Source organism: Loxodonta africana, unplaced genomic scaffold, assembly GCF_030014295.1.
Source record: "Loxodonta africana isolate mLoxAfr1 unplaced genomic scaffold, mLoxAfr1.hap2 scaffold_29, whole genome shotgun sequence".
Classification (NCBI taxonomy): domain Eukaryota; kingdom Metazoa; phylum Chordata; class Mammalia; order Proboscidea; family Elephantidae; genus Loxodonta; species Loxodonta africana.
Window position 1 is genome coordinate 3,296,424 of NW_026975011.1, and position 23,933 is coordinate 3,320,356.

At 37.6% G+C, this 23,933-nt stretch overlaps 1 protein-coding gene and 1 pseudogene across 1 annotated transcript; both read left to right on the forward strand.

Annotated features, from left to right (window-relative positions):
• The first annotated feature begins 13,682 nt into the window (after window positions 1-13,682).
• On the forward strand, window positions 13,683-16,188 carry LOC100665485 (olfactory receptor 5D13-like). Its single transcript, XM_023542581.2, has one exon. It carries the CDS (start codon window positions 15,138-15,140, stop codon window positions 16,158-16,160), a length of 1,023 nt encoding a protein of 340 aa, XP_023398349.1. The 5' UTR covers window positions 13,683-15,137; the 3' UTR covers window positions 16,161-16,188.
• Window positions 16,189-19,979: 3,791 nt separating this feature from the next.
• Window positions 19,980-21,051, forward strand: LOC100665772 (olfactory receptor 5D14-like; annotated as a pseudogene).
• Window positions 21,052-23,933: the final 2,882 nt, after the last annotated feature.

The window sequence follows — 23,933 nt, forward strand, 5'->3', positions numbered from 1 at the left end:
TTTTAATTAATCACTGTTCCTTTCACTTTAGCTACTCTATGGTCAAGAGCAAGTTTCAGGGTCTCTTCTGACACCTGTTTTGGTCTTTCCTTTCCTGCTTGTCTTTCTAATGACCTTTTGCTTTCTTCATGTATGATGTCCTTGATGTCATTCCACAACTCATCTGATTTTTGGTCATTAGTGTTCAACACATCACATCTATTCTAAATTCAGATGGGATATACTCAAGAAAGTGCTTTGGCACTTGTAACTTGTTCCGATTTTCTTCAGTTTCAACTTAAATTTGCATAGGAGCAATTGATGGTCTGTTCTGCAGTCAGCCCATGGCCTTGTTCAGAATGATGATATTGAAAAGCTGCCTCCTCGAAGTGGAGTTGACCTTATTGATGTGGATGGAGTCAAGCTTTCAAGAGCTTCATTTGCTGATGTGGCACGAACCACAATGAGAAGAAACAGTTGCAAACATCCATTAAAAATTGGAATGTGGAATGTGTGAAGTATGAATCTAGGAAAGTTGGACTTAACCATACCAAATCCATTGCCATGGAGTCAATTCCAACTCATAGCGACCCTATAGGACAGAGTAGACTGCCCCATAGAGTCTCCAAGAAGCACCTTGTGGTTTCAAACTGGAAAACTGAAAGTCATTAAAAATGAAATGAAATACATAAACATCAATATCCTAGGCATTAGTGAGCTTCAGTGGACTGGTATTGGCCATTTGGAATCAGACAATCATAAGGTCTACTATGCCCAGAATGATAGCTTGAAGAGGAATGGTATTGCATTCACCATCAAAAAGAACATTTCAAGATCTATCCTGAAGTGCAATGCTGTCAGTGATAGGGTAATATCCATATACTTACTAGGAAGATCAGTTAATATGACTAATATTCACATTTATGCAGCAACCACTAAGGCCAAAGGTGAAGAAATTGAAGATTTTTACCAACTTTTGCAGTCTGAAATTGATCGAATATGCAGTTATGATATATTGATAATTACTGGTGATTGGAAGGGAAAAGTTGGAAACAAAGACGGGTCAGTAGTTGGAAAATATGACTTTGGTGATAGAAACAATGCCAGAGATCACATGAGAGAATTTGGCAAGACCAATGACTTCTGCATAGCAAATACCTTTTTTCACCAACATGAATGGAGCTATACACTTGGACCTCACCAGATGGAAAACAGAGGAATCAAATCAACTACATCTGTAGAAAGAGATGACGAAAAGCTCAGCTTTGCTTCTAAGGTGATTTATATGTGACATATTACCCTTTTTATTTATTGATTATTTTAATGCATCAATATTTTGTTTAGAATTTTAAAATCAATGTTTATGAGTGAAATTGTTCTGTAATTTATTATATTGTAGTGTCATTGTTAGTTTGGGGCATCGAAATTATATTAGCTTCTCAAAACAAATTGCAAATTCCATCTTCAGTGGAAAAAAAAGTAAAGATTAGAATTCACTGGGGAATAGGAAAGTATTCAATTGCATAATTTTTTTTAATTATGGATTTGCTTTCTTTGATAACGGTCAGAATATTATTAACTCAATTTCTTCTTCATTTTTATTAAATTTTGTCTTTCCTGTAATTCATCCATGATAACTAAGTTTTCAAATTTAATGGTACAAGTTTTTTTTTTTTTTTTTTAAATAAAAATCTCTTTGTAAATGTGGCAGAATCCACAGGGATGATCATTTCCCATGGGTGGTATTAGTGAGTTTTGACTTCTTTTTTTTTTTTCCTCCTGATTAGTCTTTTGAGTGCCTAATACATTTTATTAGTTTTCTCAAAGAAACAATTTTTTTATTTGTTGAATCAGCCTATTTTATGTTTGCTATCTGCTAATTTCTTTTCTTCTTTTAATTTTCCCTTTGTGTAGTTTTTTTTTTTAATTATAAATACCCATGAATCTCTGCTTGAAGGCTTTTATTGTTCCTTTTTTTTTTTTTTTTTTCCTGAGTGAAGGAGTGTCATCTGTTCATGCACAGGGAGCTTGAAAGTGCCAGAGTGTGAATACCTCCAGGAATGTCTCTCAAACAACAGGAGATGGTAGTTGGTGGATGAAAACACCAGCTTTCTCACGCCTTGTGTGGGATGATTCTAAAACTGGTCCTATAGAGTCTTCCAGAGATCCCTAGTGGAACTGAGCACCAATTTTTCACAAAAAATAATCTGTTCATTACTGCATTTTCTATTGTCTGTCTTTCCTTCCCTGTCTCATTATAAAACTTTCCTACAGGTACTTGGTACCATTGTCATATATATATATGACAAATATATATATATATATATATATATATATATATATTTGTTGTTGTTTTTAGGTGATGTTAAGTTGGCTCTGACTCATAGGGAGCCTGTGGATAACATCGTGAAGAATGGGAATTCCAGGACACTTAATTGTGCTCACGGGGAACCTTTTTGTAGATCAAGAGGCAGTTATTTGGAGAGAACAAGGGAATACTGATTGGCTTAAAGTCAGGAAAGGTGTGCGTCAGGGTTGTATTCTTTCACCATACCTCTTCAGTCCGTATGCTGAGAAAATAATCTGAGAAGCTGGACCATATGAAGAAGAACGGGACATCAGGATTGGAGGAAGACTCATTAACAACCTGCATTATGCAGATGACACAACCTTGCTTGCTGAAAGTGAAAAGGACTTAAAGCACTTACTTATGAAGATAAAGGACCACAGCCTTCTGTATGGATTGCACCTCAACATAAAGAAAACAAAAATTCTCACAACTGGACCAATGAGCTACATCATGATAGATGGAGAAAAGAATGCAGTTGTCAAGGATTTCATTTTACTTGGATCCACAATCAACGGACATGGAAGCAGCAGTCAAGAAATCTAAAGACTCATTGAGTTGGGTAAATCTGCTGCAATGGACCTCTTTAAAGTGTTGAAAAGCAAAAATGTCACCTTGAAGACTAAGATGAACCTGACCCAAGCCATGGTATTTTCATATGGATGTGAAAGCTGGACAGTGAATAAGGAAGACCAAAGAAGACTTGATGCCTTTGAATATTGGTGTTGGAGAAGAATATTGAATATACCATGGACTGCCAAGAGAATGAACAAATCTGTCTTAGAAGAAGTACAACCACAAAGCTCCTTAAAAGCAAGGGTGGTGAGGCTGTGTTTTATATACTTTGGACGTGTTGTCAGGAGGGATTAGTCCCTGGAGAAGGACATCATGCTTGACAAAGTACAGGGCAAGAGGAAAAATGGAAGACTCTCAACCAGGTGGATTGACACAGTGGCTGCAACAATGAGCTCAAGCATTACAATGATTGTAAGGATGGCACAGGGCCAGACAGTATTTCGTTCTGCTTTGCATAGGGTCACTATGAGTTGGAACTGACTCGTCAGCACCTAACAGCAACAACAGCATGTACAGCAGTACAAAATATTGCCCCATACTGCCCATTCCTCACAATTCTTGTTATGTTTGAGTCATTGGTACACGCACTGTGTCAGTCCATCTCATGAAGCAGCTAGTTCTTCTTCAATCACCCTCTGCTTTACCAAGCAAGATGTCCTTCTCCAGCCATCAGTCCTTCCTGATGATGTGTCCAAAGTAAGTAACACAAAGTCTAACCATCCTCACTTCTAAGGAACTTTCTGGCTGTACTGCCTCCAAGACTGATTTGTCCTTTCTTCTGCCAGTCCGTGCTGTATTCAATATTCTTCACCAACATCACAATTCAAATGCATCAATTCTTCTTTGGTATTCGTTTTTCATTGTCCAACTTTCACATGTGTATGAGGCCATTGAGAATACAACACCTTGCTTGGGTCAAGTGGACCTTAGTAATCAAAGTGAAATATTTGCTTTTTAAATTTTAAATAGATCTTTTGTCACAGATTTTCCCAATGCAATACATTATTTCATTTCTTGAGTGCTGCTTCCATGGGTATTGATTGTTGGTACGTTAGTATTCCTAAACTCCAGACCGTGTTTGAATCTTGCAAGTTTTTCTAGAAATGTCTTCTGTTTCAGGATCCAATCCAGGGTATCATATTGCATTTAGTGATAGAGTTTCTCTAGTGCCATTTGCTCTGTGACAGTTTCTAACTTTTTTCTTGTTTTTCATGACTTTGACAATCTTAAAGAGCACTGGCTAGGTACCCTATAGAATGTCCCCCAAATCTAGGTATGTCTGATGATTTTCTGCAATTAAACTGGGATTATGAGTTTTGGAGAGGTCTATCGCAGAAGTGAGGTGCCTTTATCATTGCATCATATCAGGGAGTGCATGATATTCACATGGTATCACTAATGACGGTAACCTTCATCTTTTGGTTAAGGTAGCCTTTGCCAAATTTCTCCACTATAAACATGAATGTGGAATTTGTAATGCAATTGAGTTAATAGTACCTATTTCTTTTCTATTTTTATATGTTCTTTTTCCAAAAAAATCTGTAGTTCATGCTTTCTTCCATAAGTGTGAATTTTTTTTTTAATAATTCAATTTCTAAAAGAAGGCTGATGGAATACACCTAGTAATTATCCCTAACAATTTTAAAGAAAATACATCCATACCATGACACAAGAAACAGTGTTTCAACTAATTTCTTGGTTTGTGGATCACTGAGCAATATTTTAGCTATGATCCTCTAGGGTCTATATCTCCACGATCATTGTAGCAGATATAAACTCCAGAGATTGGGAGGATATGGACTGTGGGTTTGGGTTCAGTTTTTTTTTTTTTTTAATCTCTGATATTTCTTATATCTAGGAAATAAAATGCCATTTTCCTGGCACACTCGGTTAAATGCACTGTTACTTGTGCTAGAAACCTCAGGTCTGTTAGTTTTTTAAAGGACGTTCAATTTCTGAGAAGAAAAGCTCTGAAGTTCATTAATAATAAAAGAAAATCCTCATTTAATTAATTAATCTAAAGCTCTTGGTTTCAGGTCAGTTCAGTTCTTTTCTGGTATTTTTCAATTAAGGTGGAAAACATGGAGCTCCAGCTCATACGGATTAGTTAAAGAATCTAACAGAGCCCTTTTTATGATTGGACATGTTTGAATTTTCCCTAATAGGCATGAAATGTTCCTGAGAATTAAATTGTATGTTGCAGGAACTGGCAGTGGTGATACTACTGAGGACGGATAGAGAAAATGGCAGAAGACTTTGGAGATGTTTGTTGATTTTGAACTCCCCTTGTCCTAGTTTCAATTTGAATAAAACCCTACTTCTAACCCATGGATTTTCAACACATTTATTTGAAATTGCTAGGGGGCAATATCAAAGCTTTCTCTGTGTATCGTTTTGTTGTTGACATAATAAGTGTTTTAATTAATGACAGCAATAGTAGCAATTTCTCTTACCTGCCAAGGTTTTGCCTAGTTAAGATAAGGTATGTATTCAAATATTGAAGGAGAATTTAATTATAAAAATAGCATGAACAATAATGGATGTTCAAAATGGATCCTTCCAGTCCCATTTGTTATTGGGAAGGATATGCTCAGGACAAAGGCTTTAAGTTGGGGCTACCTGTAGTACATGAGAAGTAGGCATTCCTGGGGCTGAGTCTAGGACCTTGCACTCATGCCAGGTAAAGAAAGCTATAAAGATGGAACAGATCATGGATGCATTTCTACTACAGCCTCATGTCTGTGTCTTGGGAACAGTCATTTTGTGATGTTACTGTTCTCATTTTCAAGTTTGCCTCATCATAAAAGAGAGCTTACTTCTTTTGGTTAAGAAAATACATAATTTGCAGTGTAGAGTATTTTTTAAGGAATTATTGTTGGTCAACATAAAATATATATGCTTTCTTGAAACTATATATGTATATATACACATATGTGTATATACACATATGACTTCAATTAATTTTTACTACTCATCAAGGTTTAATTAATTGAGTTTAAATAATAATAAAAGTTAAGCACAACAATCAATAGAAACCCCATAAAATATTCCAGGAGACAGTGTACCAATGTCGGACATTTTGGTGATGGAAGCTACATGACCATCTCATGGATAAGATTAAGATTAAGTGTAGAAGTCTCAAATATTAAGTAGAAATTTTGGCTAGATTTTAAGGTATATTTCAACTCAAGAATTCTGGAAGTATTTAATTGCATACTATGCCTAGAAAAGGTGAAAAATTTAAAAACAAGTAATTGTAAAATTTAGAAAGGTTCTTTGTGCTTTTGATATGCCGTGTTTGATTCTGGTTTCTATAATTTTCTTTCATGCCCTATATGTATGCTTTAGTTTTATATGAATAATATTAACAAGTACAGCCATTTAAATAGTAAAATATCTATACCTATATAGATTTTTCTTTTTTTTTTTTTTTTTGAGCCCTGGTGGTGTAATGGTTAAGAGATTGGCTGCTAACCAGAAGGTCGGTAGTTTGAAACCACCAGCCAGTCCTTGGAAACCCTAAGGGGCAGTTCTTGTTGTTGTTGTTAGGTGCCGTTGAGTCAGTTCCGACTCATAGCGAGCCCATGCACAACAGAATGAAACACTGCCCGGTCCTGTGCCATCCTTACAATCGTTGTTATGCTTGAGCTCATTGTTGCAGCCACTGTGTCAATCCACCCCTTTGAGGGTCTTCCTCTTTTCTGCTGACCCTGTACTCTGCCAACCATATTGTCCTTCTCCAGGGACTGATCCCTCTTGACAACATGTCCAAAGTATGTAAGACGCAGTCTTGCCACCCTTGCTTCTAAGGAGCATTCTGGTTATGCTTCTTCTAAGACAGATTTGTTCGTTCTTTTGACAGTCCATGGCATATTCAATATTCTTCAACAAAACCACAATTCAAAGGCGTCAACTCTCCTTCGGTATTCCTTATTCATTGTCCAGCTTGCACATCCATATGATGCAATTGAAAATACCATGGCTTGGGTCAGGCACACCTTAGTCTGCAGGGTGACATCTTTGCCTTTCAACACTTAGAAGAGGTCCTTTGCAGCAGATTTGCCCAATGCAATACGTCTTTTGATTTCTTGGCTGCTGCTTCCATGAGTGTTGATTGTGGAACCAAGTAAAATGAAATCCTTGACACCTTCAATCTTTTCTCCGTTTATCATGATGTTGTTCAGTGGTCCAGTTGTGAGGATTTTTGTTTTCTTTATGCTGAGGTGTAATCCATGCTGAAGGCTGTGGTCTTTGATCTTCATGAGTAAGTGCTTCAAGTTCTCTTCACTTTCAGCAGGCAAGGTTGTGTTATCTGCATAATAGAGGTTGTTAATGAGTCTTTCTCCAATCTTGATGTCCCATTCTTCTTCATATAGCCCACCTTCTTGGATTATTTGTTCAGTATACAGATTAAATAGGTATGGTGAAAGAATACAACCCTGACGCACACCTTTCCTGACTTTAAAACAATTGGTATCCCCTTGTTCTGTCCGAACAACTTCCTCTTGATCTATGTGAAGATTCCTCATGACCACAATTAAGTGTTCTGGAATTCCCATTCTTCTCAGTGTTATCCATAGTTTGTTATGATCCACACAGTCAAACACCTTTGCATAATCAATAAAACACAGGTAAACATCCCCCTGGTATTCTCTGCTTTCAGCCAGGATCCATCTGACATCAGAATAATATCCCTGCTTCCACGTCCTCTTCTGAAACCAGCCTGAATTTCTGGCAGTTCCCTGTCGACGTACTGCTGCAGCCATTTTTTAATGATCTTCAGCAGAATTTTGCTTGCATGTGATATTAATGATTTTGTTCTATAATTTCCACATTTGGTTGGATCACCTTTCTTGGTAATAGGCATAAATATGGATCTCTTCCAATCAGTTGGCCAGGAAGCTGTCTTCCATATTTCTTGGCACAGATGACTGAGCACCTCCAGCAATTCATCTGTTTGTTGAAACATCTCAATTGATATTCCATCAATTCCTGGAGCCTTGTTTTTTGCCAATGCCTTCAGAGCAGCTTGGACTTCTTCCTTCAGTACCATCAATTCCTGATCATATGCCACCTCTTGAAGTGTTTGAATATCGACTAATTCTTTTTGGTATAATGACTGTGTATTCCTTCCATCTTCTTTTCATGTTTCCTGCATCATTTAATATTTTCCCCATGGAATCCTTCACTATTACAACTCGAGACTTGAACTTTTTCTTCAGTTCTTTCAGCTTGAGAAATGCCGAGCGTGTTCTTCCCTTTTGGTTTTCCATCTCCAGCTCTTTGCACGTGTCATTATAATACTTTATTTTGTCTTCTCAAGAGGCCCTTTGAAATCTTCTGTTCAGTTCTTTTACTCCATGAATTCTTCCTTTTGCTTTAGCTGCTCGACGCTCAAGAGCAAGTTTCAGGTTCTCCTCTGACATCCGCTTTGGTCTTTTCTTTCTTTCCTGTCTTTTCTGTGACCACTTGCTTTCTTCATGGATGATGTCCTTGATATCATTCCACAACTCCTCTGGTCTTTGGTCACTAGTGTTCAATGTGTCAAATCTATTCTTCAGATGGTCTCTAAATTCAGGTGGGATATACTCAAGGTCATATTTTGGCTCTCGTGGACTTGCTCTGATTTTCTTCAGTTTCAGCTTGAACTTGCATATGAGCAATTGATGGTCTGTTCCACCATTGGCCCCTGGCCTTGTTCTGACTGATGATATAGAGCTTTTCCATCGTCTCTTTCCACAAAAGTAGTCAATTTGATTTCTGTGTGTTCCATCAGGTGAGGTCCATGTGTATAGTCGCCATTTATGTTGGTGAAAGAAGGTATTTGCAATGAAGAAGTCGTTGGTCTTGCAAAATTCTATCATTCGATCTCTGGCACTGTTTCTATCACCAAGGCCATATTTTCCAATGAGTGATCCTTCTTCTTTGTTTCCAGCTTTCTGATTCCAATCGCCAGTAATTATCAATGCATCTTGATTGCATGTTCGATCAATTTCAGACTGCAGCAGCTGATAAAAATCTTCTATTTCTTCAACTTTGGCCATAGTGGTTGGTGTGTAAATTTGAATAATAGTCACATTAGTTGGTCTTCCTTGTAGGCGTATGGATATTATCCTATCACTTACAGCATTGTACTTCAGGATAGATCTTGAAACGTTCTTTTTGACGATGAATGAAACACCATTCCTCTTCAAGTTGTCATTCCCAGCATAGTAGACTATATGATTGTCTGATTCAAAATGGACAATACCAGTCCATTTCAGCTCACTAATATTTTTTTAATGCCTAGGATATCGATGTTTATGCGTTCCATTTCATTTTTGATGATTTCCAATTTTCCTAGATTCACACTTTGTACATTCCAGGTTCTGATTATTAATGGATGTTTGCAGCTGTTTCTTCTCATTTTGAGTCGTGCCATATCAGCAAATGAAGGTCTTGAAAGCTTTACTCCATCCATGTCATTAAGATTGACTCTACTTTGAGGAGGCAGCTCTTCCCTAGTCATCTTTTGAATGCCTTCCAACCTGGGGGGCTCATCTTCCAGCAGTATATCAGACAATGTTCCATTGCTATTCATAACATTTTCACTGGCTAATGCTTTTCAGAAGTAGACTGCCGGGTCCTTCTTGCTAGTCTGTCTTAGTCTGGAAGCTCAGTTGAAACCTGGTGGTTTCAAACTACTGACCTCTTGGTTAGCAGCCGTAGTACTTAACCATTATCCCATCAGGGTTTCCACACACATATATAAAATATATGTCTATAATAGGTAAATCTGCACCTCTTTCGTGCCTTTGCTGACCTTGATCTTCTCATAATTCAAATTCATCTAAGTTAAGAAGTTTTGGGAACTGTACTGATGAGGTATAATTCCCCTCTGATATAAGTGTCTTGTCGAGATCAAAGGTGGAGCTGTTGTTTGTCTAAAAAGGGATGGCTTTTCAACTGCAATTACTTCTGATATAGGACAGAACACCTCTATAACTCAATGTTTGGATCAGGACAAGAAAAACAATTCTTGCTTTTAAACAGAGAGAATTTAGAACAGCAATTGCTTTTCATAAAAGTATTACAAGGTCCACTGGAGTAAAAAAAAATGCCTGAAAAGAAAAGTGAAAAAAAATCATACCAGTTCATTTTTGTTGTGATACCAGTTTCTTGTGACCCACTTTTTCTTCTGACCCTAACCACTCAGAGTTAGGTCAGGTCTCAAAAATAAAGAGCACAGTCCTCCAGACTCCATGTCTCCTCAAGACCTCAGATATCAGCTGCAAGTTAGGGGGTCTGCAGGCCCCTCACATCTAACATGTTAACTCCCACCACTCCCTGAGGTTTGAGAATTTGCTAAAATGACACACAGGACGCAATTGCAGTTTCATTACAGTGAAAAGAATCAAAATGAAGATGCATATAAGGAAATGTCTGGATTTGCCATTGACTGCTAAACTAAGGGATGGCACTTTAAACCTACGTAGCAGCTCATGGAAGAAAGACCAGGCAAACTGCTTCCGTAAACATCACAGTCAACAAAACCCTATAGAGTAGTTTTACTTTGTAAGACATGGAGTTGCCATGAGTTAAAGTCAAATGGACAGTTTTTTGAGGGGAGGAGAGTTCTTAACACCTGCATTGTAGGTTGTTAAGGAAGAAAACCCAGCTAAGTTGTGCACGAACATCTGCCCTACAGAAACTATAGTCATAAATATGTGTTGATTGACACCATTAAGTTTGTGTAAATTTGTTATGCAGCATAGAAAACTAATACATCCATTGACACAGAAGGCTGCCATCTTTGAGTGGGACCCAGTATAGGAAAGTGCTCCATGGCTGGTCTAGGTTGTAGGAGTGTCAGTGGTGAGATGAGTCACCGTGTGGAGCTGATGTTAATCCTAGTGGGAGAATAACAGTGCAGGTTCCTAGGATTCTGGAGCAAGCCCATGCTATCTACAATAAAGAATTTCATGCCCTTTGAAAAATAATTCCTGTCATCTTAATGGGTTGTGGTAGAGACTCTGGCAAGTGTTAGTTTGAGTGTCAGGAGCCCACAGAAAGCATAATTTGTTCTAACTGGGGTGACATTTGGGAGCAGTGGAACTAAGTACAGACAGAATGCTCCTTAAGATTGAGGATGGTGAGACTTTGTCTCACTTACAAGAGGGACAGATCCCCGGAGAATGACATCATGCTTGGTAAAATAGAGGGTCAGCAAAAAAGAGAGAGACCCTCAATGAGATGGATTGACACAGTGTCTGCAACAATGGGCTCAAACATACCTATTATTGTGAGCACGGCAGAGGACAAAGCAACATTTTTTTCTGTTCACTATGAGCCAGAACCAAATTGAGGGCAACTAACAACAACAGAATTAATTAAGCTACGTTTTTTTTTTTGGAAATGTAAGAAGGTATGGACATCAAGAGATTTTATGATTCCATTATACCACTATAATCTTGGAAAATGTAAGCCCGTGTTTTGAAGAGACACAAATTAATTTCAATTGAGTGGATCAAGGGTTTACAAGGATAATGATGATTATTTGATGTTAAATTGAAAAGCTAGAATGTAGTTTGCTTTGTCTATACATCCCAACATACATACAAACACACACACACACACACACAGAAAAGTCACTCAACAAACATCAACAGCAGTTATCTGAATTGTTGCATTTCAGCTGATTTTTATTTTCTTTTGTGTTTTACTGTAGTTACCATGTATTCTAAGTCAACTGGCATATTTTATTTAATTGATTTTTTTAAAGAAATTCATGAAGCACTTTTGATGCGGCATTGTTTCCAGTGATTTGGAGGAAATTATATTCTTCCAGAATGGCTCATGGGAGAGTATTTCAACTAATTGATGGGTTTATGTTCTGAGAATAAACATTTCAGTAAATATTCTCTAGTGTCTAAATTCCCAAAGCTCTGGAAGCATACTTAAGCCTTACATTTTGTTAATAGAGGTTAAATTCTAATCCTCTCTGTCTCTCTCTTTTTCTGTGCTCTCTTGAGTTTTTCTGGGTATTAAGAAAGGAAAATCATATTCCTGGAAAATTCATTGAAATCTATTGTGGACTCCTGCTGTATTTACCTACTTAATATTTTTAAGAATGCTTGAATTCTGAGTGGGAGCTGTCATGCAGAGTATTAGTAATAGGACCTGGATCTTCAGATGAGCTGTCTTCAGGTTGTGTGATGTATCCTGTGTTATCTTTCAGAAGTGCATGGGGGGCTTTGAGGTTCTGCAACCTTTGAAACAAGGAACTCTCTGTGTTATTCTAAATGCCATATTATCTACCAGGTCCATGTACCTGCAGGTTCAGGTTGCTAAGCTCTACTTCCTTCCTCTTTCCCTGGGGTGTCATTCTGAATTCTGCTTTGAAACTATCCACCATATGCCTGACATAATACAAGCACACTGAAAATATAGTTAAAACCAAAAAAATCAAAATGTGGATATGTTCTCAAAACCTCACTATATTGTAAAGAAAAGAATACTGTGCATAAAAGAATCATGAACATAATATATCATAAAATTTTGTATTCCTAAAGGTAATGTCTGGAGGTATGTAGAGAACGTGGAAAATATTTCTGGGTTAAAGAGAGAACGTTTCCTTGTGCTATTCATTTTGATATAATGTTTTATCTGTTACAAATGCTGCAGTAGTAGACCAGAAAAGAGACTATTCAAAGTAAAAAGAATAATAAAATAAGCAAATGAATGAATGAGTATGTGTTGTTGATGAGGGCCTGAGACTATCGGCATGACTGCAGATGGACGAATAGAGGGGAATAGCTAGAGTAAGGCTTTAGGTAAATAGAGCAGAGAAAGTCAGATTTGTTGTGATAGGTAATAAGGAACAAGTGAGGTCTTCCGAACCACAGACTGTCATAATAACCATAGTAATCCAGGGCCAGAGAAACTGATGATTTCACATTGTTGGGTAAGATCACTACAGAGAGTTGGACTGTGCATCAGCTACCACAATGCATCAGATGGGTGGTTGGCGTTTGATATCCCTGCTGTAGGAACCAACCTGAGATGAGAAAAGGAGGACCAGAGAGAGCCAGATAGTGATATGACATGAAAGGGGAGAGTAGGAAAAATGTATTGAAGGGTAGGAATTGGTGACTTAAGACTAAAGAGGCCAAAAGTCCACATTGTACCCTCACGTCTATTGCTAGAAACTTTGGCCTTTCCTCTATTTCTAATCAGTTTTATAATAATACAAAAGTTTAAAAGTCATATCAATTCATAACAACACTAAAAATTAAAAAATGAGAAAGTGGGGAGCCTAGATTTATTGAATTCCACAACTATTACACTGAGTTAAGTATTTACCACCATTTTCCGATTTAATCCTCTCACTCTTATGAGCTATGGATTATTTTATCTTTTTTTTTTTTTTTAATATTACTGGTAAAGAAACCGAGGCTCAGAAAATGTGAGTAATTCATAAAAGATCACATAGCTGATGGCAATACTGAACCTGAAATTAAATTTTTTCCAAAGCCCATCCTTTTTTCATTATGCTGACTCAGGGGCTCTTTGTCAATCTCCAGCCTATTCCTCTTCCTCATATAGGAATACATTTTTTTTTCTTTTTTGAGTCAGAAATAATCTTTTAACTCTAAAGGATATAATAATCCCTTTCAACCTTGAGCAATGCAAAAACGCTGTCATGCTGTCTTCATTTATGGAATTCACATTAAGAATCTTTTATTAATCTGGAAATTTCAGAGGTGTGTTTCTTCTTGGTTAGTTTTTTTTTTTTTTTTTTTTTTGGCCTATTCTATATTTTGATTATAAACTGTGGTTACAAGATACTTCATTTTCTTTCAAAATAACACATACAAAGATTGCCTAAAAAAAGATTATCACAAATATAGCTTTAGTCAAAACCCCTGAAAAATAAGTAAAAAAGTAGTATTCCTGTGAGTCGGAATGGACTGGTTGGCAATGAGCATATAACTATTGGTAAACGTGCTCTGGAAAATATGGGGAAATACATTGTAACTTCCCCTCTGATTCAGGGAATCTATAAGCGTTGAGGTAAACCTGGTGGCGTAGTGGTTAAGTGCTATGGCTGCTAACCAAAGGGTAGGCAGTTGGAATCCAACAGGCACTCCTTGGAAATTCTATGTGGCAGTTCTACTTTGTCCTATAGGTCTCTATGAGTCAGAATCGACTCAACAGCACTGGGTTTGGTTTGGGTTTGGGTATGAGCATTGAATGAGATCATATTCCCGGTATTGTTGTCAGTTAAAAATAAAAATAATAATAATAATGGAGAGTTAAAAATAATGATGAAGTGGACTACATGAGTATTTGAAGGGCATCAGATGACTAAATAAGAAAGGACTAAAATGAGAATGAAAACACAGGACTAAAAGAGCAATATGTCAAAAAAAAAAAATGTAAGCTCATTGTTTTTACCAGGGTGTTACATTAATTTTAGAACCCTAAAGTAATTGTACATTCAGGAAAGAATCAAAGAATAACTTGTAGATATACAAGGTTATGTCTCCTTTAAGAAGCTCTGGTGAAAAGCAGTGGCTAAATGCTTGGGTGCTAACTGAGAAGTGAGTGTTTCGAACTCACAATCCTAACAGCAGGAAGAGATAGGACAGTTTGTTTCCTTAAAGATTACAGCCTTGGAAAACCTGTGCCAGCCATTCTACTATGTCCTTTAGGGTCACTATGAATAGGACTCGACAGCAATATGCAATCTGCATATCCCCTTAAACATCCACGTATTTTTTGCAAAATTCAAACAATATTGTGGGCATTTACAAATGCCGTTTTCCTGAGCCAGGCTATCTCTTATGATTCTCAGTCTCAGTATTCTAATGATGGTGGTCTTATATCTCCTACTTCTCCTGATCTTACCTTTATAATTTTTCCTTTAGCACTAAATTTACATTCTTTGTTTTCTTAGCGCTATTAATAAACATGAACTTTTAGAATGACAGAATGGTGAAATGCACATGTTTTCTGAAACTGCTATCCTGAAGAAAACTACTGAAGTTCTGTCACTCAAGAACAATTTCCTGGGTTCAAAATCCAGCTCATCACTGACTATACTGTGTAATCTCAAACAAGGTCCTTCAGTTACATATACATCAGTTTTCTTAAGGAAATTATGGGGCTACCTGTTTTATAGTTTATAGTGTTACTTGGAGATGTAAATTAATTAATACATTTTAATGTTTTAGCTCAATATTTGAAATGGTAAATGTTATATAAGTATGTTATTATCATTAATATTGTTACTAATTTCTATTATCTTTACTTCAGAATTTCTCTAGCAATAATCATGGCGTTAACTGTAGGAAATCAGAGTACTGGAGCCACATTCACCCTCTTGGGCTTCTCAGAATACCCAGACCTCCAGGTGCCCCTCTTCACGATGTTCCTGGCCATCTACATGGTCACTGTGGTGGGGAACCTGGGCATGATTGTGATCATCAGGATCAACCCCAAACTCCACACCCCCATGTACTTTTTCCTCAGTCACTTGTCTTTTGTTGATTTCTGCTACTCCACTATAGTTACACCCAAACTATTAGAAAACTTGGTTGTGGGAGACAGAACCATCTCCTTCACAGGGTGCATCATGCAGTTCTTCTTGGCTTCTATATTTGCAACTGCAGAAACATTCATATTGGCAGTGATGGCCTATGACCGTTTTGTGGCAGTTTGTAACCCCCTGCTTTACACCGTTGTCATGTCCTCAAAGACCTGTGCATCGTTAGTGGCCGGGCCCTGTGCATGGGGTATAGTTACTTCCCTGACACTTACTTATTTTCTTCTGGCATTATCCTTCTGTGGTTCTACTATCATAAATAACTTTGTCTGTGAGCACTCTGTCATTGTTTCTGTCTCGTGCTCTGATCCCTATATCAGCCAGGTGCTTTGTTTTGTCATTGCCATGTTCAATGAGGTGAGCAGCCTGGTGATCATCCTCACTACTTATATATTCATTTTCATTACTGTCATAAAAATGCCTTCTGACGGGGGGTGCCAAAAAGCCTTCTCCACCTGTGCCTCCCACTTGACCACCATCACCATTTTCCATGGGACTGTCCTGTTCCTCTATTGTGTACCCCATTCCAAAACCTTCTGGCTCATCGTCAAAGTAGGATCTGTGCTTTACATAGTGGTCATCCCCATGCTGAACCTCCTGATCTACAATCTCAGGAACAAAGATGTGAAGGAGACTGCCAGAAAGTTAACGAGCCACACAATACAATCTTGAAGATTGATTTATTTCTGGAAAGAATTTGCTTTATGATGTTGAATATTGTTCAGTGTCTCTAGAAGAGATGCTAATTCAAATTATCTAGTCAATATACCCATCTGAATTTTACATCTATTACAATACACCAGTTATCTGATAATTTGATCTCCAGTTACTTGAATCTTTAGCAAAACAGTTTTGAATCGTATGTGAAGTAAATCAAGTGTAGTGGATTGAATAGTGTCTCCCCCCAAAATACTCATACCCACTTAGAACTTCAGAATATGACCTTTTTGGAAATAGGGTCTTTGAAGACATAGTTAAGCTAAAGATTAAAAATACAATCATACCTCCTTAAAATGAAAACTGATTGCCATGGAATCAATTCCCATTCATACCAACACTATAGGACAGAGTAGAACTGCACCATAGGAATTCCAAGGCTGCAATCCTTATGGAAGCAGACTGCTACATCTTTGTCCTGTAGAGCAGCTGGTGCATTCAAACTGCCAAACTTTGGGCCGTGTTCTTAACTGCAGCGCCACCAGGAATCCTTCATACTCTCTTAGGCTGGGCCATAAATCCAGTGAGAATCTCATTATGAGAAGTAGCCAAGGACACAGAGTCACATACGGAAGAAGGCCATGTGGAGATGGGGGCAGAACTTGGAGTTATGCTGCTACAAGCCTTGGAACACAAGGAACCATCGGAAGCTGGAAGAGTCAAGGAAGAATTTTCTCCTGATGCCTTCAAAGAGAACATGTCCCTGCCAGTACCATGAATTCAAACATTTGGCTTCCAGAACTGCAAACAAATAAATTTCTGTTGTTTTAAGCTACGAAGCTTGTGGTGATTTCTTTTGGCAGTCCTAAGAAACTAATACAATAAGTAAACATCAAACTGTAAAACTCAAATTCCTTGATTCACATATTGACATTGTGAATGATTAAAACACAAACAAACAAAAAAACATTCTTCAATCCGACTTAAGCAATATGGGTGTCATAGTTACAGAGAAATTCTGAAAAATTATAACTGACTAGGGTTATGCATATAGGAGAATTAGCAATAAGAGCCTGGAGGCACTATCCCTAAACTTCAACCAAGTTCTTTATTCCTTTTTCCCCAAGGCCGTATATATATGTTTGTTATTGTACAGGAAGTGATGGTAAATATGATATCACTGAGTGTGAAGACAAAATGTTGATTTTTATGTGACGGTCCTGATGGGTAACCAAGGTAACAAAAATTAAAAATCATAATTATGAACCTCACAGTCTAATGTGTCAAACTCTCTCCTTCCTAACACCAATAGCTTCTTAGTAACATCATTTTAGAAAGAATACCGGCTGCTAAAGACATAGAACCTTAAACGTTGATATCAACCTTCTGATATCATACATATCAGAGCAAAAGAACACACTGAAAGAGACAGAAAAGCAGAAAATGGACATGTAGAGGCAAATGTAAAATAATCAGCATGATAAGATATTAAAACATATGTTGACTTAATGGATGAATGAGTTAAACCTATTAAATATACCAAAAAAGACCCCATTGCCAGTCAAGTCAATTCCGACTCATAGCGACCCTATAGGACAGGGTATAACTGCTCCATAGGGTTTCCAAGGAGCACCTGGTGGAATCGAACTGCTGACCTTTTGGTTAGCAGCCAAACTATTAACCATTATGCCACCAAGATTGTTACAAAAAAAGAAAAGCACCAGATCTTACCATCTTACCAATGTGATTTTAGCACTTAGCAGTGGTTTTTACGCCTCAATGTTTATACGTGTCACCCAAGCTCCTTCTTAAATGTGGATATGATTGTGTCCCATTCCTAGGAATTCTGATTTGGGCCTAGGAAAGTTCATAACCTAGAATTCTAGGCAGTTGTATTATAGATGTGGCAAGGATCTCTGATGTGAGAAATCCTGCCTTAAAAAAATTAGCTTAGTTTTGTTAATTCCATAGGACATTTAGTAATGTGCAAATAAAGCCTGGTAGGCAACTTCATGCTGCAAATTTTCGATGTGATTACAAGGAAATTTCAGTCATTAACAATGGTACAAAGAACCTGGCACTTGCCTTAATTAATTGGCTTGAGACACAGATGCTAGTGATTCCCCAGAGTTGGAGTCCCAAGGGCTGTAGAGGTAGACGTAATAGCTGCAGTGCTCCCGAAACACTCGGGTTACAGAGAAACAGGACAGTGGTGGCCTGTTTCTCTGCAGCAGGTGAGTTGCCTCAGGGTTTTTAATGAACCGGTGAAAATATTATTTTCCTGATGTGTTAACTGTGGTCTTCTCTGATTTTTCTTTCAATATTAAGTCACTGTAACTGCTAAGTCTGAGCCCCATCATATTAAAGAGAGAAGTTAATATGGAAATATTTATCTTTATTATCCATTGACAGCAATTTCACAAGGAATAGAATAAACTTTCTGCTTAAAAATGGATATTTATCCTTATCCTCTTTACATGCACCTTAAATTGGTATATAAACTTTTCTAAGAATTGAGTCAACAAGTTATAATTTATATGCAAACATAACTTTCTACTTAGTCCTGTTATAACTCTAATTTGATAAATCTTGGAACCGCTAAAATATATACATACATGCATGTATACATGATACATGTGTGCATGTGTGCATGTACGCATGTATGTGTGCATATACATATACATACACATATACATATATATTTATCAGCTGCTGTTGAGTCAATTACAACTCATAGCAACCCTATAGGACAGAGTAGAACTGCCCTATATGATTTCTGAGGCTGTAAATCTTTATGGAAGCTGACAAGTATATCTTCATCCCATGGAGAAGCTGGAGTTTTGAATCGCTGACCATTAAGTTAGCAACCGAGCACTTTAACCACGACTCTACTCAAACCAAAACTGAACCCATTCCCATCCAGTTGATTTGGACTCATAGCGACCCTATAGGACAAAGTAGAACTGTCCCATAGAATTTCCAAGAAGCAACTGGTGGATTCAAACAGCCCATCTTTTTGGTTAGCAGCCAAACTCTAAACCACCGTGCCACCTCTACTCTACCAGGGCTCCTCATATATCTGTGTGTGTGTGTGTGTGTGTGTGTGTGTGTGTGTGTATATATATATACATATAATGCCTAGGTTGTAACAGAAGATAAGCCTTACATCAACCTAAGCCATAAACCTTAATAAAGTGGGCCCTCATGTCAAAAGGAAGTCATTATCCCCCTTAGCCTCAATCACTGGGCAATCAAGATATTCAAAAGGAGTAGTAGCCTTCATGGAATAAAAAGTGCTAATGAAATTGCACTGCTTTTTTCCTAGGTTCTTTAGTATTTCATTTTCTCCTTAAAATACAAACATATTCCTTTAAATATTTTAATTGATTTGAGAATACAGGCAAAATATAGCAGCAGTATATTTTATTCTTTGAGACAAACATTTTACATTTTTTTCACAGAATCGAGCTAGCTTATGTACTGTATGTATGTCCTATATGTATGTATGTATTGGCTTAGTGTCAGTTATGTGCCTTTGATGGTACTTGTGCCTGCAAGGAAAAAGCTAATGTACATGTGAATATAACTCCTACACACTCAGTATCACAAGTGTTTCTATGGAAACCCGTATTCTAATATTTCAAAGGGCAATGGAAATTCATAAATGTTTTAGACACCAGCTTGGTTTGGCATACACATAGCAGCTATTTGCATAAGGTATGTTCCTTATGGAGAGAACTAGTTCCAATAACTTTTTATTCTCACTTTCTTTTCTCTACCATAACAAAACATATTTGTCATTCACCCCCATAAACCTTCCCCTTTGACAGGAACAACACTCTCCTCCCACCCCTTTCCCTTCAAAGGAAGAACAGTGATGGCTGAAAGAAACCTGAGTGTGGAGACAACCTTTGCCCTCTTGGGATTCACAGATTACCCAGAGCTTCAGATCCCTCTCTTCCTTGTGTTTCTGATCACGTACATTGTCACCGTGGTAGGGAATCTTGGGATGATAGTGATCATCAAGATTAACCCCAAATCTCACACCCCCATGTACTTTTTCCTTAGTCACCTTTCTTTTGTTGATTTTTGTTACTCCTCTATCGTTACTCCAAAGCTACTTGAAAACTTGGTCATGGCAGATAAAACATCTTCTACTTTAGCTGCATGCTCCAGTTCTCCCTGTCCTGCACTGCAGTGGTGACTGAGTCCTTCCTGCTGGCAGTGATGGCCTATGACCACTTAGTGGCCATCTACAATCCTCTGCTCTATACAGTGGCCATGTCACAAAGACTCTGTGCCCTGCTGGTAGCTGGCTCATATCTGTGGGGGATGTTTGGCTCCTTGGTACTCCTTTGCTATGCTCTCCTTCTAGACTTCTCTGGACACAATGTAATCAACCACTTTTTCTGTGAGTATACTGCTCTCATAGCTGTCTCTAGCTCTGATATACACATTCCTCACCTTCTGCTTTTTGGGTTTGCCACCTTCAATGAGGTGAATACACTACTAATCACTCTCACTTCATACGTTTTTATTTTTGTGAGTGTACTAAAAATCCAATCTGCCAGTGGACGTCGCAAAGCCTTCTTTCTCCACTTGTGCCTCCCACCTGACTGCCATCACCATCTTCCACGGGACCATCCTTTCCCTCTACTGTGTGCCTAACTCCAAAAGCTCTTGGCAGACAGTCAAAGTGGCCTCTGTATTCTACACAGTGGTTAACCCCATGCTGAACCCCCTCATCTATAGCCTGAGGAACAAAGATGTGAAAGATGCCTTCTGGAAGTTAATAGGTGCGAAAGTCCTAGTTCACTGACCCAATCTCAAAACACGGTTGGAGTCCCAATGAGCAACTGGACCAGACCCTACAATGCTTCTAAAATCTGTAGGATGTATTTGTACAAGATGTTTATGAATGTTTATCATGTTAATATATTGTGAATTGAGAAGTTCAAATCCCTTGAATATGCCAAAGAAGTTTAATTCTGGAGTGAATTCCACAGGATTTTGATCCATGGAGTATCTATCTGCTTCTTCAAATTTTCTGAAAACTAACCAAATACTACAAATCACAATAAAGACAAATAACTATAATAATAATATGATACTATTACTAATAATAACATATTTCTTTGATGCTTTTTATGTGACAGACACTGAGTTAAGTTTTGACAAACTTTATCACATTTAAGACCCAAATAATTACATAACATAGCATACTATCAATATCCTGTTTCATATATGAGGAAACAAAAACTCTCAGAGGTTAAATTGCTCGATACTATATACCCCAACGGTTAAGCACTCAGCCCTAACCCAAAGGTCAGTGGTTCAAACCCACCAGTGGCTCTGTGGGAGAAGAGATATGGTAATCTACTCCTGTGAAGATTAGAGCCTAGTGTTTCAGGAAAAGACAACTTTCAGGGCAGTCAGTGAGACAGAGGCATAATATGCTGGCTATGCTATCTAGTTTTAATCTGGATTTCTAGACTAACAGCTGTGTTTTTGAGGAAAAACATGTTTTTCCTTGATGGTCAAAACAAGGATGTAAAACCATATGCCCCTAGGGGTTTTAACCAAGTGACTCTCTGCATCCCTCAGAACATATGTATTCAGGAAGAGTGCTGTCTGGGTGCTGTTACCAAGATACTTTTGCAAGACAGACAAAGAAAATACATGTAAGCATCCTGTGACCATGATCTAAGCATCCTGTGAAACCATTTGTAGTCACTAACTATATTATTAATAATCAATAACCAACCAGAGTGTGGTTATTACAATATTTATTGACTTTCCTGTAATTGCCCTCCCTATGGTTTGATGGCACTAGTTTAGTTTTTTTTTTTTTATGGTTTAGTTCCTCTTTTACCCCGTAAGAATACATGTATAAAGAACCTGCTCCAGGACTACCTGGTTCCATTTTCAATAAGCTATGGAATTCCCTAACTGCAATTGTTTTAAACCCTTAAACCTCTCTGTTTTAACTTGAAGCAGCATTCAAGTTCTTTTCTACAATGCTAGGAAGACTTATGGAGCAGTTATAATCTATCCTATAGGGTCCCTAATAATCAAAATTGACTTGACACAACAACATCAACAGTAAGAGACAGTGAAATCTCAAAGAAGAATTTATTCTGAAAGACCATTTACTTAATGCAACATAACCTAAAGATGTTCTGGAGAGTACATACAAACATTTTTACTTCTATGTGTTGTATTTTATGATTTCATAAATCCCTTTCATGATCTGTGGAATACATGGTTGAGCACCTACTTTTTAAGCCTATGGAGTTCTTTGGTAAAGTGGTCTACCAGCTTTAGTGCATTTAGCCTCAAGATGAGTGCCTTTTGAAATATGTGAAACTCAGGAAACCAGAGTTAGAGCCTCATTACTATGTAGACTGAGCATTGTATTAGGTGATGCATCCTGAATGTATGAATTTTCTAAACTTGTTACCATCTTTCCTTTATTTCTGTGAAATAAGCCTCCTTACTATATTTCCTGGTTACTGTGTTCTCGTGAGAATGTACTTATCCCAATAATAAGCTATTCTTAGTTTTCATTAATGACCGAAGACCAGACAAGTTGTGGACTGATGTCAAAAACATTATATAGGAAGAAAACAAAAGGTCATTAAAAAGACAGGAAAGAAAGAAAAGACCAAAATGGATGTTCAAAGAGACTCTGAAACTTACTCTTGAACATCAAGTAGTTAAGTAAGCTGAGGAAGTGATGAAATAAAAGGGCTAAACAGAAGATTTCAAAGGATGGTTCAAGAAGGCAAATTAAAGTAGTACAATAAAACGTGCAAATACCTAGAGACGGAAAACCAAAAGGGAAGAACAAGCTCAGCATTTCTCGAGCTGAAAGAATTGAGGAAAAAATTCAAGCCTCGTGTTGTAATATTGAAGGATTCTGCAGGGAAAATATTAAATGACATAGGAAGCATCAAAAGAGATGGAAGGAATATACACAGTCACTGTACCAAAAAGAATTGGCCAACATTCAACTACTTCAGGAGACAGAATATGATGAAGAATTCAACGTACTGAAGGAAGAGGTTCAAGCTGCAGTGAAGGCATTGGTGAACAACAAGGCTCCAGGAAATTGACAAAATACCCATTGAAATATTTCAACAAACAGATACAGTACCAGAAGGACTCACTCGTCTAAGTCAAGAAATTTGGGAGACACTTACCTGACCAACCAACTGGGAAAGATTCATATTTATGCCTATTCCAAAAAAAGGGGATCCAAGTGAATGCAGAAATTATGGAACAATATCATTAATATCACATACAAGTAAAATTTTGCTGATGTTCATTCAAAAGTGGTTGTAGCAGTGCATCGACAGGGAACTGCCGGAAATCAAGCCACATTCAGAAGAGTATACAGAATGAATTACATCATTGCTGATGTCAGAAGGGTCCTGATTGAAAGCAGAGAATGCTAGAAAGATGTTTTCTTATGTTTTATTGACTATGCAAAGGCATGCAACTGTGTAGATCATAACGAATTATGGATAAAACTGTGAAGAATGGGAATTCCAGAACACTTAATTATGCTCATGAGTAACCTGTGCATAGATCAAGAGGTAGTCATTCAAACAGAACAAGGGAATACCTCATGGTTTAAAGTCAAGAAAGGTGCATGTCAGCGTTGTATCCTTTCACCTGCAACTGGTCAAGTGAATGTAACTGGTATTTAGAACTACCTTCTTCCACTCCACTTTCAATATTCCCTTTACCCTCAGCAAGCACCTCAGCTGGTAGTGGTTCTTTGCC

Excerpts from the sequence above, each read along its gene's own strand:
- LOC100665485 (XM_023542581.2), top strand. The coding sequence starts at position 15,138 with ATGTTATATAAGTATGTTATTATCATTAATATTGTTACTAATTTCTAT.